The sequence below is a fragment of the Lolium perenne genome, chromosome 4 (assembly GCF_019359855.2).
Source record: "Lolium perenne isolate Kyuss_39 chromosome 4, Kyuss_2.0, whole genome shotgun sequence".
Lineage (NCBI taxonomy): Eukaryota > Viridiplantae > Streptophyta > Magnoliopsida > Poales > Poaceae > Lolium > Lolium perenne.
Genome location: NC_067247.2, coordinates 172771165 through 172788714, shown reverse-complemented (window position 1 = coordinate 172788714; position 17550 = coordinate 172771165). Strand labels below are relative to the sequence as shown.

Here is a 17550-nt window from a genome sequence, read left to right as displayed (position 1 = left end):
GCTCATAGTGGGAGTAACTTAGCTAGTAACATCACACAACTCAAGACATTTTGGTGACATGGCATGTGAATGAATGAAGAAAGAGAGTAAGGTGGTAACTAGCTATGTTACCATAACATCACACACCCCAAGACAAGATGAGTCTACAACATAGTAAATAACACAATGCATGACACCACATATAAGTTACTACCCACTATGGAGGTAATAACTTAGACTAGTAACATATGTCATGTTACTAGTCTAAATTACTCCTCACTATGACTAGCCTGATAGATTGGACATTTGTGTTGTTAGCAACCTAGGAAGTTCAGCGAAATAGTAGTACATTAATAACTTTGTAAATCTTCATGGTTGCTTGATCTACAACAGATCGAGTTATAGGAAAGTTGAGAAGAATTCAGTCAGCTGCCGCATCGAGTCGAGTCGATTCGATTCGACCAGACCAACCCAGTCCACTTGTGCCACTTCCTCGACTACGTTCTCCCCTTCTTCCTCCTCGTCCTCTTCTTGGCTGCCTCGCGCCGCCCCGCCCAGCTTCTCAGCCAAACACCGATCCCGAGAGGGGAGATCAACAGGACAAAGAGAGGCGGGGAATGGAATCAGAAGCAGCTGCAGCAGCGCAAGGGGAAGGGGATCTCCTCCACCAATTTGAGCGAATCCTCCACGACGACCCGCTCATGTAAGGATCCAATCCTGCTTGCATTTTCTTTTCAGTCAGATTTCTTTCCCTCCACTCTCAGATATACAATTCGTTCATGGCATCGCAGAGACGAGGTCGGGTTCCTGCATCCCACGCAGTTCGACTCACTACTCGCCGACGGCACCAACAAATCCCAACACTTCTGGTGCAGCGACCACAAGCTCGCCGTCTCCACCGACGTCCTGCCCGGCCTCTACCGCGCAGCTCGCCGCGCGCACTCCGACGCAACACTCAATGGCCCCTCGTCATCACCATCTGCTGCTGCCCTGATCATGACGCACAGCAAGGCGCTGCTCATACTCTGCCCTGACCTGCTCACCGCATGGAACTCCAGGTAAACTCTATACAATGCCTGCCAATTACACATGCCCTTTTTCTTATCCTATCTACAAGACTCGCCATCTCGTGCAGGAAGAAGGTGCTATCAGCGAATTACGATCTCAAGCACCTCGAGGATGAGCTGCAGCTGTGTGCCTTGATCCTGTCCTACTCGCCCAAGAACGAGAGCACCTGGTGCCACAGGTACACACCTGCGCTTTCCTCCTCCTTGTAAACCACCTCAACCCAGCCTTCTGCGGCAGCAAAACCATGTTCATTTCCCTTTGTTTGTACTAGCATAGCATAGCATGAACCATAAACTACTTGTCTACAACAGGAGATGGGTCATCACGAAGCTTGCACAGCACATTCAGGATATGTCGGAGCTTATAGACAGCGAGTCCCTACTAGTAAAACAGATAGCAGAGGTTTGGCTTATTCAGAATTTTCACATCCACTCTTTCCAATTAACCATATTTGTTTACTGGATCATATAGTCGGGAGTAGCTGCAAAACAATATAGTTTTACTTTACCTCATTTGCAGAAATCAAAGATGAACTACCGTGCCTGGAGGCATCGATGCTGGCTAATTCCTTTCATGAAACCAGAACAGGTGAGATTGCAACTCGTTATAATTTCTGTCTGTCATTCGTAATCTTGTATCGCGACTTCCAAACACCACCATGAAGAGAATAGCCTTAACCTTCGACAAGACTGTAGCAATTTGGCTAGACATTCTGCTCCAATCACCGCTTGCAACTGATTCCTGCTTCTTGAAGGTGCTTGATGAGTTGAACAAGTCAGTAAAATGGACTGAGTTGCATGTGGCTGACAACTGCTGCTTTCACTACCGCAGGGTTAGGCCCTTTACTTATTTCTGTAGCTTGCACTATTTGTATTACTGTCTTAAAGAAATTTTGAATCTTACTGGATGATTTGTTATATGGAACGCATGTTTGTGTATCAGTTTGCAGAGCTTTTCAGTTACACCATGTGCAATTATATGTGTTGTTTTGGATTTCTTTCTATTCTCACATTTCATTATTCTGTATTTCCACTCATACCATGTTTGCTACTAGTAACTATTTCTAAGGGCATTATATGCACACTCAGTTGCATCACTGCAAACTTTGATTTTTTGTTGCTTCTTTACAGTCTCTACTACTTGCATTGCTAGACAGCCACGGTGTAGAGAATGGAAAAGATTCCCTTAATTGGCAGTCTAATGCTCATCTAATGTGGAAGGTATGGTGAATTTCATCAAAGGCCAATCAATTTCATGGCTGTGTGCATTTAGTTCAGCCTTCTTGCTAGAGACCTGATTGTATATGACCTGACAGGAGGAACTGAGGTGGAATGAGATGCTCATCAGGCGGTACCAAGGAAGAGAGGTTTGTGCCTTGTGTGAATCAAACATGGAAATATCATGTTTGCCACACTAGTGTGATTGGTTGATCGAGATTATGCCTGTTGGTGCAGTCATTGTGGATCCATCGCCGGTTCCTCTCGCAGTGGTGGCTACAACAGTTGATGAACTCTGAAGAAACCTGCCCATCAAAGGAGGAGGAGTCCTTGGCAGACCTCTTCCTAGCCCAGGAGATACACCTCCTGTCAGACTGCCTTAGTGCTCCTGGTGATGAGTTTGGTGAAACACGTGTCCAGGCAGGGCTGGCAGCGCTATACACTCTGTGGATATCGAAGGCAACCTCTTCTTTCCGAGACCCATCTGAATTTTGATACATAGACTAATTATGGTTGACGTTTGGCTGACCAAGTGTAAAAGCTAATTAGTGTTGTGTTATGTTTCTGATGCATGCAGCAAGATGCAGTGGTAAAAGGGAAGGTGGAAGAAAGGTTGCAGCAGTCGGTTGGGAGCCTGAAGGAGGTGTTGGGAAGGGTCTCCCCGGACAAGAGCAGGCTGTGGACAGAGCTGCTTCACTGCTGATATTGAGATGCAGCTGTATTAACTGTGTTTTAGTGATAGATCATTGAGGTTCGTGGCTCCGGTCACTTGTGCTGTATACGGTAGAGATAAACAAGCATTAACCAATTATAATAGAAACCACATTTCATCTTCACGGTATGTGATTATTGGGTGCCCTATGTAGGGTACTCAATTTGTTCCTTTGGCATTCCTGCCGCTGTATTGCTAGGGCCTGGAGAGTTTTATGGATGTTCTTGGGTGCAATCCTGGCGGTGCATCATGCTTACACATGGAGTGTGCGTTCAGGTTACTGTATGATACATACGTTTGTGGCTGTGAGCTCCTGTCGCTCTATTATTTCGGTTGTCATTGTCTGGAATCAATTAAATTTGAGTTAAGATGCTACTTCAGCATTCGTGTGAATGAATTAGATAGATGTGAATTTGGTCCAGCTACAAATGGACATCTAGCCTCTGTTTGTAATTAGTACTGGCGATTGTGACAATCTCCTTAAGGAAGAAATGAAGTGAATATCACTTTATCACTAACAAAAGAACACACATTCACAGAGGAAGATGTGAATCATGCCGGTAAACATAAGTAGACGGATTACAATTCCACAAGTAAGCAGGAAGAAAACCCTTGCATACTTTAGGATTTTCTGGGGGCAGAAACGACACAATAATAGCAGGAGCAGAAGAAAATCTGACATTCTAGATTCTAATAGGCTGTAACAAGGAACCTGTAAATTTCTTGCTGCCAATCTAAATCTAGATCAATAACATCTTACAGCACCAGGCCAGATTATGGCATTCCATTCCATAACCCCTACATCATGCTGTGAACACATACTATGCCAGAATGCTAACTTGAATTCAACTGATAAAAGCAAACATACATATGGCATATCTTATACAAGGGTGTAAAGTTAAATGCTATACCCCACTCCCAAGCCCAGTAGGAAATAAGACCCTAAGTAAGGTAGTATAATCCAACACCATCACCAGTTTCCTTTTCTTCTCAGCCTAACAAAAGTATGGTCCTGATGACGCTACCACAGCTATGAACATTGTAGCCAAGGCACATTAGAAGATGAAAAAGAAGCAAATAAACCTGCCTTTATCACTTCTAGATCAGTACATTCCAAGCGCGCTCCGGGGCAATGAATTCGATGAACGAGCGGGCCTTCCCTTCCCGGACATGCCATTGTGATTTCGCCGGCTGAACTGGTTACCTCCTCCCACTGGAATAGGAATCCCGCCATTATCACCCGTGCAAGGCGCATACCTTGCACTGAAATTCCTCTCGAGCAAAACCTCATCCTTCCTCATCCTCCCTAAGCCATTTACATGCATTTCAACATTGCTCCTCCTCCCGCTCACCACGCCCATCGCTGCTCCACCATTGCCAAACGAGCTTCTCGCGCTTACACTGCTGTTGCACCTGAGCATCTGCCCATTGTACCCCCTTGCACGGAGCTCGGGCCAATTTTCTGAAAATGATCTGTTGGCTAGACTTGTAGCTTCAGACTCCTTGGTGCTGCTCTTCTTATTTATGAGACCCCAGATGCTCCACCCCTTGATCCCCTTCTTAGACTTCTTCGCCGGCAGAGGGATGCCGCCACGGAATGCAGCTGAATCCAAGCTCCCGGACATATCATCATCCCGGTCCCGGAGAGAATGAGAATTATACAGTCCCTGCTCCCAGTGCTGATTGTGGTCAAGAACACTCTGGCTCTGGGTGTGATGGTACTGGTAGAACTCGGCGCCGATGGCTGGCGAAACCCGGGCATTGGCATTGGCATTTGCACCAGCGACCATCCTGGGCAGATCACTGGCATCAGAGAATGACTTGCGGCTGGAGAAGGAGGAGCGGTCCACGCTCCGGCGCCTCCTGCTGGAGCTGGAGGAGTCTAGGTAGTAGTCCCTTGTCTGGGCGCAGCCGCCGGGCTCGGCGCCGTCGTCTTCCTCCACAGGGATTTGGCCGTCGGAGCGCGGGATGGGCGCGTCCTCGACCAGGGACAGCATTGGGGGCAGGCGTGGCCGTACGCCGTGGTAGCCGTCGCAGGAAGGCCGGGGCTGTTCATCCACCGAGATGCGGCCGGCGTCCATCGAGAAAAGGGCGGCGTCCACATCGACGGAGCGGCGGCCGAGCGCGTCGACGGCGACCTCGGAGCGCGCGTCGCGGAAGCTGCGGTGCCGGGGATCCTCGTGCGGCACGGGCATGGCGGCCCTGCTGCTGCTGATGCTGGCAGTGGGCCCCGGCTCCTGCTTCTTGACCTTGCTCTTGCGGCGCCATTCCTGCCACTTCTTGCCCAATCCCCCGAACGTGCCGGCGGCCTTCTTCTCTTGGTTGATGTGGTCTTTCATCGGCCTCATCGCTGTCGGTGGAAGATCTTCCAGCTCGCCCGGTGGTTCTTGCTGGAAGAGGGCGGCGGCGCCGCGGACGTCGCATGAGCGGCGCTGCGGCTCGAAGTAGGCGGCGGCGGAGCGGGCGTAGGAGAAGGACTTGCAGCGGCGGAGCTCCGCCGGGTCGGCGGGGTCGCTGGGGTGGAGGCCGGCGAGGCGCTCGCGGAGGCAGGCGGAGCAGAAGCCGGTGACGGCGATGCCCGGGTGGAGGCCGCAGATGGGCTGATCCATATCCCTCCCTACTCACGCGCTAACAAACTCACTCTATCTATCTACCAAGGGCAAGACTGCACCATTGCTGAACTGAATTCCTACTTAAGAGGACTGATCTTCTTTCTTTTTTTGTCTACTAAAAAGAAAGAAAATCTTGTGATCTTGTGATGTGGGAGAAAGACAAGATGAGATGGAATGGAAGATTCTTGTGTAGTTGTATTCTATCTATCCCCTCTCCTGTTGTGATGTACTGCTGTTTGAGCTGCTGAGCTGAGAGTGGCTGTGAGACTGATGAGCTGAGCAGGCAAAAGAGACAGACCTCATCAGGCAGGGGCAGTGATGGTGACCTCTTTCCTTTCCTTTCCTTTTCTTTTTTCACTTTTCCTTTCTTGCCCCTGTCCCTCTTCTCTTTTGCTTTACCCTTTCCCCCATCTTGGACTCTTGTTGCTCATTCCTACAATAACTTGCTACATTTCTTTCTTTCTTTCTATGTTTCACTTCATTGCTTTAACCTTTGATTTCATAAATTCACACTTACTACTATGTCCAGTTCATTTTCGGCTACACACACACAAAAAATCTCTACTGAAGCAGCCATGCTATCAATTGGATCACAAAACATGCATGCCAAGCTGCCAACACCTTAATTAACCTCTAATAATCAGAAGTGACCAGTGAAATCATAAACACAGCTGGGTGCAGCACAAGAGTAGTAGGTGAAATTGATGCATCGCCATAGCAAATTATTAGCTGGATGGACCAGGATATATAATGATAATATTCCCAAGAATGCAGCATCATGAATGATAATTTCCATCCATGCATGCATGCTAACACTTTCTCTTATGATCCATCGATCGGCCTGCTTTGCTTTGCTTTGGATTGTACTACCTACCAGCTTCTTCTGCTAGCTAATGCTGCTGTCCGTCCACCTTGCTATTCAGCATCATCATTGTGTGCGAGTTAGCAACAGGATGCATGGTCTGGATGGGGTCTTCGATTCATTTCAATCTGAAAGCAACAACACACGTATTGAATTAAACTAACCCCTTGACAAACAAAATAAAACTATAACAACAAAGAATCGTGTCGACTTGTATGTTAATGCACGTTTAGAAATCAGAATTTCCAGTACTAATATTCAACACGAAACATTGTTTTTTGTCGTTGCAAAGCAAATGCTCATGCTTCGGTACTCATTAAGGGTAAAGTGGTCATTAGTCCTAGCTAATCAATTAATGGATTAAATTAAATTGACCCGCTCAAGCCCATATCTAAATCCTTGATGCCCACGTATGGGCAAACCATATTCCCAGTCAGCGGCATGTATCGGACTCACTCGTCCTAACATTGAGCTCACTCTCACGTCTCTCTTCCTCAACCATGGCCATCTTTGCACCTCGCTGGTGACCATTGATTAACTCTGGCCGCCTTCACCTCGCGATCATCGCCGGATCGGGAAGCCATCTCCGATCCTCGCGGAGTCCTCTCAAAGTCGCGTGTCTTCCACTATCCACTCCAAGTCGACAGCCGGTGATGTCGATTCTAAGGCGAGCAAGTTGGGCCGGACAAGTGGATGGACATGTCCAGCAACAAGTCCATCCAGTCCAGGCCCCGTATTTTTGCACAATTAAGCACTCTTGGCCGAACAAGCTGTCCCACCATCTAGCAATATGTCTGGCATCAATTCTCAATCAACCTCGGACAAGTTAGACTGTGAAACGGTGAAAACACAAGCTATCGTCGCGCGTGCCAGCGCCCACCAAAGATTCATATGTGCACATACATGTACGGATCCGTACATATGCGATTGGGTTGCAAGGCTTTCTACGGGGCTAACCTACAAATTAATTATTCATTAACTAGGTGTAAAATACCATCTTACCCTTCATTATAAAGGGGTATCGAAGATCTCAACCGTTGTTGTGTTTAAGTTTGTGAGGAGGCTAGGAGGGGTGCACTGAAGCACAACCATCAAAGCAAAACAACCATAGAAACATATGAACTGAATCGAAGGTATATGATTCGAAACACGAAAAGTAGCACGCACGAGATCGAGTAGGATTTCGACTCGACATCACGCCTACACCGTGCGAAATGGTGACTATAACCCTCATCAAACGACCAAAACTTTAATTATAAAATGATAAAGATCCAACACATAGCATGTGACCGATATGATCCTGGTTATTATTTTAATCCTCCAACGGTCATGCACGCCTGGAGTAGATTAAGATTTAGGCGCTAACTGGCTGGTGTCTCCTCATTGAACGGTTAACACCTTAGCAGCTGAAGTAGGGTGTAGGGATTAGCACATGTAACTCTGATCTGAGAGCTTATATTTGGCCTGAACTAAACAAGAAGTGCACGTCCCCTCTCTGCTTTGTGCATCATGATTTATGCGTGCACGCATGTGAGGAGTGATATCAAAGAAAGTTTGGTCATTTTTTGTTTCTCCGGAGTAAAAGTAGCTTCACTGAAGATTGTACTCCCTCTGGTCCATAATAAATACTGTGATTTTATTTTAAATTTAAATTAAAACCATGACACTTATTATGTAACGGAGGAAGTAGAAAAGAAACAAATTCTGTACAGATAGGAATATTTGTGTTCATCAGTGTTGGTCCAACTGCTTGTTAGTTGAGCTTGATCTTTAGCATTTGAATAAACCAGACAGACAATCTTGGATTCATAAAAAGAATTCAGAACATGTGCATGCACATTGAGAAGATCTAGGCCAGGGATACATAGGCTAGCGAGCAGAGAGACATCACAAATAAATACTGAGACGATCAAGTAACAAAAATAAAGCAAATCCTAATCGGATCTCTGGAAAGAAAAAGAAAGACCTGCTGCAGCTGCATCCTGCACGGAAGGAAGTAGAGAAGACAAAACTGAATGTGCGTACTTAGAGGCGTATCTTCAGTCTATTCTATCGTTTGTAGCAGACACAACAGAGCGTCTGTCGTGACAAATCGCTCAGCAGAATAGTAGTAGTAGTGTCTATCTACTCTACGAGTGAAATCTGGCCCCTTTGCTTTCTCCATCAACCTTTGCTTTGCACCGGTTCCAATGATTTCTTTTCTGTTCTTTGGTTTCACTTGCTCGATTGCAGTTTCAAGAGAAATCAAATTCAAACTCTAGTTTCTTTTCGCGGAAGAACAAACTAGTAGAAGTTTTACATCTGGATCTGAGCTAGCAAACTCTCCGCCTCAATTCTCTTCGCGTGAACCAATAAATGGGGTCATAACCTTGGATCCTTTTTTTTTCACAACCAGTTTAAATGATCCGTTAGCATGAACTTGGAGGCTGAATTTGCCTATTTTAAACCTGCCTGCTTCTTGGGCCTAAATTCCACTCCGAGCTATATTTTATTGGTTTTCTCTTAACATAACCATGTATCGGTGAAGTGGAGGATATCATGTTGAGATCTTCACCTTGAGAGGGTTGATCCAATTCAGACACTCTCTTATTTATCTCTATTATAGGAAAAAAGAATATTGTAACATTCCTAGGTTTCGCAAGGTTGTCAAAATTTTGTACTCGCTCCGATTCATATTAGTTGATACTAATATAGATGATCTAGACATAGTTTAATTCTAGGTACATCCATACTAGTGGCAAGTAATATGAATTGGAGGGAGTAACAAAATTAGTTGCCAGCTTTTATCCGTATACTAGTATTAGACTAGTACGTTTAGTTCATAGGCCGACCCAACCGACCCTAAGCTCGAGCATCCGTCCAGGCTTCCGGCCAGCGGCACAACCTATTTTAATGAACAACAACAATAACAAAGCCTTTATTCCCAAACAAGTTGGGTAGGCTAGAGGTGAAACTCATAAGATCTCGTAACCAACTCATAGTTCGACACATGGATAGTAAGCTTCCACGCGGCTTTTTCATGGATAGTTCTTTGGTGATACTCCAGTCCTTCAGATCTCTCTTTACGGACTCCTTCCATATCAAGTTTGGTCTACCCCGTCCTCCCTTGACATTATCAACACGCTTTAGCCGTCCACTATGCAGTGGAGCTTCTGGAGGCCTGCGATGAATATGGCCAAACCATCTTGAAAGGACACGGATGCCGCCTAGATAAATAGGCGGTTTAAAACTTTTACGAATATGGCTTAACAAATGCGGAATAAAACTAGCGTTTAATTTGCCAAGCACAAAACCTATATAACTAGGGCTCACCTATGTGCACCAATGACTTATGCTAAGCAATTCAAGAAACTAAGTGATAGCAAGATATATAACTTCAAGCACGAAGGCTATCACAAAGTAAAGTGGATAAGTAAATAGCTCGGGTATAGGAATAACCGAAGTGACGCGGAGACAACGATGTATCCCGAAGTTCACACTCTTGCGAGTGCTACTCTCCGTTGGAGCGGTGTGGAGGACAAGTGATGACCCACAAGTATAGGGGGTGTATCGTAGTATTTTCGATAAGTAAGAATGTCAATCCCAACGAGGAGCAGAAGGTGTTGACAAGCAGTTTCGATGAAGGATTCACTGTAAATGCTCACAGACAAGTATTCAGAGGGTTTTGATGTAGCAAATGAATAAAGTACGAGTAAGTAAAGTGCGAGAGTAACAATTGCAGCGAGTGGCCCAATCCTTTTTAGCACAAAGGACAAGCCGGTTTGATTACTTATAATGACCAAACGTTCTTGAGGACACACGGGATTTTAGTCTAGTGCTTTCGCTACATATAGCTAATTAATCTTCATTGTTTTGATAAGTGTTGTGTGGGTGAACCTATGCTAATGCACCGCCCTTCCTAGGACTAATACATACTTGTGATTATACCCCTTGCAAGCATCCGCAACTACAAGAAAGTAATTAAGATAAATCTAACCACAGCCTTAAACTCTGAGATCCTGCTATCCCTCCTGCATCGATATACCAACGGGGGTTCAGGTTTCTGTCACTCCGGCAACCCCGCAATTGGCAAACGAGTACAAGATGCATTCCCCTAGGCCCATAAAGGTGAAGTGTCATGTAGTCGACGTTCACATGACACCACTAGAAGAATAACACCACAACTTAAATATCATAACATTGAATATTACTCAACCATAATTCACTACTAACATTTAGACTTCACCCATGTCCTCAAGAAGTAAATGAACTACTCACGAGACATCATATGGAACATGATCAGAGGTGATATGATGATGAATAACAATCTGAACATAAACCTTGGTTCAATGGTTTCACTCAATAGCATCAATAACAAGTAGAAATCAACACCGGGAGAGTTTCCCCTATCAAACAATCAAGATCCAACCCAAATTGTTACGGCGGTGACGATGTGCAGCGGTGGAGACGGCGGTGATGATGATGTAGATGATGACGATGGTGATGGAGATGATGTCCAGCTCGATGACGGTGACGATGGCGTCGATTTCCCCCTCCGGGAGGGAATTTCCCCGGCGGATCTCAGCCTGCCGGAGAGCTCTTTTCTCTCTGGTGTTCTCCGCCCCGCAGAGGCGGCTGTGACTCTTCGCGACTATCCCCCCGGAGCTTAGGTTTTCGGGACGAAGAAATACGCGAAGGAGAGGAGGCCAGAGGGGGTTGTGGGCCCCTCCCCACAAGGCGGCGCGGCCAGGCCTTGGCCCGCTGATACGTCCAATTTGCATCACTATTTTATATCATAATTTGCTGTTATTCATTGATATATTTCATATTTGGACACAATACTTATGTTATTTCATCTATTTTGCATGTTTCATCATTATTGGAGGATCAAGCACCGGAGCCAGGATTCTGCTGGAAAAAGCACCGCCAGAATGCAATATTTCGGAAGATCAACTGTGGAAGGAAATTATACCAAAAATCCTATTTTTCCAGATGACGAAGGAAGCCAGAAGGGGGAGCTGAGATGACCCAAGGTGGGGCCAGACCACAGGCCGGCGCGGCCCATGGCCTGGCCGCGCCACCTTGTGGTGTGGGGGCCCCACAGCCCCTTTCGCCTCCTTTTCTTCGCGAAACCCTTCGTCCCAAAAACCTAAGCTCCAGAGGGTACCTCACGAAGAGTTACAGCCGCCTCTGCGGGGCGGAGAAGACCAGAGAGAAAAGAGCTCTCCGGCGGGCTGAGATCCGCCGGGGAAATTCCCTCCGGGAGGGGGAAATCGACGCCATCGTCACCGCCATCGAGCTGGACATCATCTCCATCGCCATCACCATCATCTTCATCATCATCATCGCCATCTCCACCGCAGCACCTCGTCACCGCTGTAGCAATTTGGGTTTGATCTTGATTGTTTGATAGGGGAAACTCTCCCGGTATCGATTTCTACTTGTTGTTGATGCTATTGAGTGAAACCATTGAACCAAGGTTTATGTTCAGATTGTTATTCATCATCATATCATCTCTGATCATGTTCCATATGATGTCTCGTGAGTAGTTCGTTTAGTTCTTGAGGACATGGGTGAAGTCTAACTGTTAGTAGTGAACTATGGTTGAGTAATATTCAATGGTATGATATTTAAGTTGTGGTGTTATTCTTCTAGTGGTGTCATGTGAACGTCGACTACATGACACTTCACCTTTATGGGCCTAGGGGAATGCATCTTGTACTCGTTTGCCAATTGCGGGGTTACCGGAGTGACAGAAACCTAAACCCCCGTTGGTATATCGATGCAGGAGGGATAGCAGGATCTCAGAGTTTAAGGCTGTGGTTAGATTTATTCTTAATTACTTTCTTGTAGTTGCGGATGCTTGCAAGGGGTATAATCACAAGTATGTATTAGTCCTAGGAAGGGCGGTACATTAGCATAGGTTCACCCACATAACACTTATCATAACAATGAAGATTATTTAGCCGTATGTAGCGAAAGCACTAGACTAAAATCCCGTGTGTCCTCGAGAACATTTGGTCATTATAAGTAAACAAACCGGCTTGTCCTTTGTGCTAAAAAGGATTGGGCCACTCGCTGCAATTGTTACTCTCGCACTTTACTTACTCGTACTTTATTCATCTGTTACATCAAAACCCCCTGAATACTTGTCTGCGAGCATTTACAGTGAATCCTTCATCGAAACTGCTTGTCAACACCTTCTGCTCCTCGTTGGGATCGACATTCTTACTTATCGAAGATACTACGATACACCCCCTATACTTGTGGGTCATCAAGACTATTTTCTGGCGCCGTTGCCGGGGAGTGAAGCACTATTGGTAAGTGGAATTGGTAAGGAAAACCTTTACTGTTTGTGCTGATTTTATTTCTCGCACTTGCTATAAGTCATTATGGAGAGATCTTCTCTTCAATTTCTATTTGGGAAATCTACTACTACTGCAACGGTAGTGGATGAGGCGCCAGGTGAGGAAGTGATACCATATAAAATACCTATGAAAATTATTGAACGTGTTATGGATAACCGCTATGAAGGGGATGGAACTGTCCATCCCGGTGATCATTTACTGTTTTTGCATGAATTATGCAGGTTATTCAAATGTGCAGGTATTGCCATGAATGAAGTTAGAAAGAAACTATTCTCTATATCGCTGTCTGGTAAAGCGGCGCATTGGTATAAATTGCTGAAGAATGGTGATTCTCTTGATTGGGAGGACATTGTGCCTTTATTTTATTCTAAATTATATCCTCCAAGTGAAATTCACAAAGATCGTAACCGCATATATAATTTCTGGCCTCATGATGGAGAAAGTATTGCCCAAGCTTGGGGGACATTGAAGTCTTTAATGCTCAAATGCCCCATTCATGAGCTTCCTGGTAATGTTATTATTGATAATTTCTATGCAAGACTTTCTTTTCAAGACAAGACCTTGCTGGATACTTCTTGTTCTGGATCATTTACACGCAACAAAGAAGAGTTTAAAAGGGACCTTCTTGATCGGATCCAAGAAAATCGAAGGTTGGGAGAACGACAAGGATAGAGAATCAGTATAATTTATGATTATAAATGCATTGAAGCTTTTATGGATCTTGATAAATTTCGTAATATGAGTGCTACATATGGTCTTGATTCTCAAGTTGCTGCAAATCTTTATAAAGCTTTTGCCTCTCATTATGAATTGCCTAAGAAGAATTTTGATAAGTATCATGAACCGTATAAAGATAAAATTGATTCATCTATTAATAAATGCGTTGTAGTTGAAAGCTGATCATGTTATTCCTGAAGCTTATATTGAAAAAACTCCTTTCCTGCTAAAATGAAGGAGTACTGTTATAAATAGTGCGGTTCATAAAAGTGAAAAGAAACCCTGTAGAACCCTGAAGAACAAATAAAAGTTGAACCTATTTGTTGCAATAGTTAAAGATCTTGTGATGAAAATGTGGAGGATGGTCATATTATTTTCTGTGAAGATGCTTCTAATATTGTTTCACATCGTAATAAACCCAAACAAGTTAGTGTTCCTATGCTATACGTTAGAATTGGTGATCATTGCTATTATGGTTTATGTGATATTGGTGCAAGTGTTAGTGCTATTCCTTATGAGCTTTACACGGAGATTATGCACGAAATTGATTCTTGTGAACTTGAAGATATTGATGTGGTTATTCAGCTGGCTAATAGAGAAACTATTTCTCCAATTGGTATTGTTCGAGATGTAGAAGTTCTATGTGGTAAGATTAAATATCCTGCTGACTTTTTGGTACTTGGTTCACGCTAGTGATTATTGTCCTATCATTTTTGGTAGACCTTTTCTAAATACTTGTGGAGCTATTATAGATTGCAAGAAAGAGAAAATTTTGACTAAATTTGCTGGTGAATCTTATGAGTTTAACTTCTCTAAATTTACCAAAACTCCTTATAAAGCTGATTTGCCTAGTGATGATTTTAAAATGGAGCGATGTGCATCTATTGTTCTTGTTCCTAATAATCCTTTGCAGCAACATTTGGAGAATAGCGAGAGTGAAGTTTTTAGGAAAGAAAGAGATGAGCTTGAGGAAATTTTTCTTCGCCAACCTATTCTCAAGCATGATTTACGGTGGAAGATTTGGGTACAACACCGCCACCAAAGGAAGATCCTGTTTTTGATTTAAAGCCTTTGCACGATAATCTTAAATATGCTCATATTGATGATAAGAAAATATATCCTGTTATTATTAGTTCTAAGCTTTCAGAGATTGAGGAAGAAAGGTTATTGGAAATATTGAAGAAACACCGAGGAGCTATTGGCTACACTCTTGATGATTTGAAGGGGATTTCTCCTTCTATTTGCCAACATGCTATTAATATGGAAGATGATGCAAAGCCTGTTGTTGAACATCAGCGTCGTCTAATTCCGAAGATGAAGGAGGTGGTAAGGAATGAGGTATTAAAACTTCTTGAAGCTGGAATTATATATCCTATTGCTGATAGTAGATGGGTTAGTCCTGTGCATTGCGTTCCCAAGAAAGGAGGAATGACTGTTGTGCCTAATGATAATGATGAGCTCATCCCTCAAAGAGTAGTTGTAGGGTATAGAATGTGCATTGATTTTCGAAAAGTTAATAAAGTTACTAAGAAAGATCATTACCCTTTACCATTTATTGATCAAATGCTAGAAAGATTGTCTAAAAATACTCATTTTTGCTTTCTTGATGGTTATTCTGGGTTTTCACAAATTGCTGTTAAAACTAAAGATCAAGAGAAAACCACTTTTACTTGTCCCTATGGAACTTATGCTTATAGGCGTATGCCTTTTGGTTTATGTAATGCTCCTGCTACTTTTCAAAGATGCATGTCTGCTATTTTTCATGGCTTTTGTGAGAGTATTGTGGAAGTATTCATGGATGATTTTTCCGTCTATGGGAATTCTTTTGATAGTTGCTTGCGAAACCTTGATAAAGTTTTGCAGAGATGTGAAGAAACTAACCTTGTTCTTAATTGGGAGAAATGCCACTTTATGGTTAATGAAGGAATTGTATTGGGACATAAAATTTCTGAGAGAGGTATTGAAGTTGATAGAGCTAAAGTTGAAGCAATTGAGAAGATGCCCTATCCGAGGGATGTTAAAGGTATTCGTAGTGTTCTTGGTCATGCTGGGTTTTATAGGAGATTTATTAAAGATTTCTCCAAGATTTCAAAGCCTCTTACTAATCTTCTTCAAAAAGACGTACCTTTTGTTTTTGATGATGATTGTAAGGAAGCTTTTGAAACTCTAAAGAAAACCTTAACAACTGCTCCTGTAGTTGAACCTCCTGATTGGAATTTGCCTTTTGAAATTATGTGTGATGCTAGTGATTTTGCTATAGGCGCTGTTCTTGGACGGCGAGTAGATAAAAAACTGAATGTTATTCATTATGCTAGTAAAACTCTTGATGCTGCTCAAAAAATTTATGCTACAACTGAAAAAGAATTATTAGCTGTAGTCTTTGCTTGTGATAAATTTAGATCTTATATTGTTGATTCAAAAGTTACGATTCATACTGATCATGCTGCAATTAGATACCTTATGACAAAGAAAGATGCTAAGCCGAGGCTTATTAGATGGGTACTTCTTTTGCAAGAATTTGATTTACATATTGTAGATAGGAAAGGTGCTGATAATCCTGTTGCTGATAATTTGTCTAGATTGGAAAATATTGCTTATGATCCTGTTCCTGTTAATGATAGTTTTCCAAATGAACAATTGGCTGTAATAAAGGTGAGCTCGCGAGACAGTCCTTGGTATGCTGATTATGCTAACTTTATTGTTTCCAAGTACTTGCCTCCAACCTTTTCAGCTCAGCAAAGGAGGAAATTCTTTTATGACTTGAGGCATTATTTCTGGGATGACCCACACTTATATAAAGAAGGAGTGGATGGTATTCTGCGAAGGTGTGTTCCCGAATATGAACAACAAGAGATATTGAGTAAATGTCATGGTAGTGCTTATGGAGGACATCACGCCGGAGAAAGAACCGCGCAAAAGGTTCTACAATCAGGTTTTTATTGGCCAACTCTCTTCAAGGATGCGAGAAAGTTTATTTTATCTTGTGATGAATGCCAAAGGGTTGGTAATATCTCCAGACGTAATGAAATGCCTATGAATTATACTCTTGTTATTGAACCATTTGATTGTTGGGGATTTGACTTCATGGGACCTTTTCCGTCTTGAAGGTAACACTCATATACTTGTTGCTGTTGATTATGTTACTAAATGGGTGGAAGCCATACCTACAAAAAGTTGATGGTGAGACCTCTTTAAGAATGCTTTTAGACATTATTTTTCCTAGATTTGGAGTGCCTAGATATATTATGACTGATGGAGGTTCTCATTTTATTCATGGAGGTTTTAGAAAAACTCTTGCTAGATATGGTATTAATCATAGAATTGCTTCCGCTTATCATCCTCAAACTAGTGGGCAAGTAGAATTATCAAATAGAGAGATTAAATCTATCTTGCAAAAGACTGTTAATAAAACTAGAAAGAATTGGGCTAGTAAATTGAAGGATGCACTATGGGCTTATAGAACTGCTTATAAAAATCCCATGGGAATGTCACCTTATAAAATGGTTTACGGAAAAGCTTGTCATTTACCTTTAGAACTAGAGCACAAAGCTTATTGGGCTGTTAGAGAATTAAATAAAGATCCTAAACTTGCCGGTAATAAGAGGTTGTTGCAATTGAGTTCTCTAGATGAATGGAGAAGTGAAGCTTATGAAAATGCTAAACTCTTTAAAGAGAAAGTTAAAAAATGGCATGATAGAAGGATTATCAAAATAGAATTTAATATTGGGGATAAAGTCCTATTGTATCGGTCTCGTCTCAGATTCTTTGCAGGGAAATTACTCTCGAAATGGGAAGGACCGTATGTTGTTGAGGAGGTGTATCGTTCAGGAGAAATTAAAATTAGCTCTCTCCAAGGCAATGCCACGCAAGTGGTGAATGGACAAAGACTCAAGCATTATATCTCAGGTGATTCTTATAATGTTGATGTTGATATTATTCGAGTGGAGACACCGGAGGCTTTCATCAAAGGACAAATTGACAGTCCACCAGAACTCGACTTTGAATAGGTAACAGTACTGGTAATGAAAAGTTCGCA

General features: G+C 43.2%; 2 protein-coding genes across 2 annotated transcripts; one reads left to right on the top strand and one right to left on the bottom strand.

The window, feature by feature from the left end:
* The first annotated feature begins 439 nt into the window (after positions 1-439).
* Positions 440-3303, top strand: LOC127294661 (uncharacterized). The gene is made up of 10 exons (XM_051324527.2): positions 440-682; positions 771-1037; positions 1115-1225; positions 1359-1449; positions 1567-1635; positions 1802-1879; positions 2178-2267; positions 2363-2413; positions 2502-2723; positions 2842-3303. Exons 1-10 carry the CDS (start codon positions 597-599, stop codon positions 2965-2967), a joined length of 1191 nt encoding a protein of 396 aa, XP_051180487.1. The 5' UTR covers positions 440-596; the 3' UTR covers positions 2968-3303.
* Positions 3304-3675: 372 nt separating this feature from the next.
* LOC127294662 (protein OCTOPUS) lies at positions 3676-5868 on the bottom strand. Its single transcript, XM_051324528.2, has one exon. The coding sequence runs from the start codon at positions 5583-5585 to the stop codon at positions 4080-4082; it is 1506 nt and encodes a 501-aa protein (XP_051180488.1). The 5' UTR covers positions 5586-5868; the 3' UTR covers positions 3676-4079.
* Between the last annotated feature and the right edge of the window lie 11682 nt (positions 5869-17550).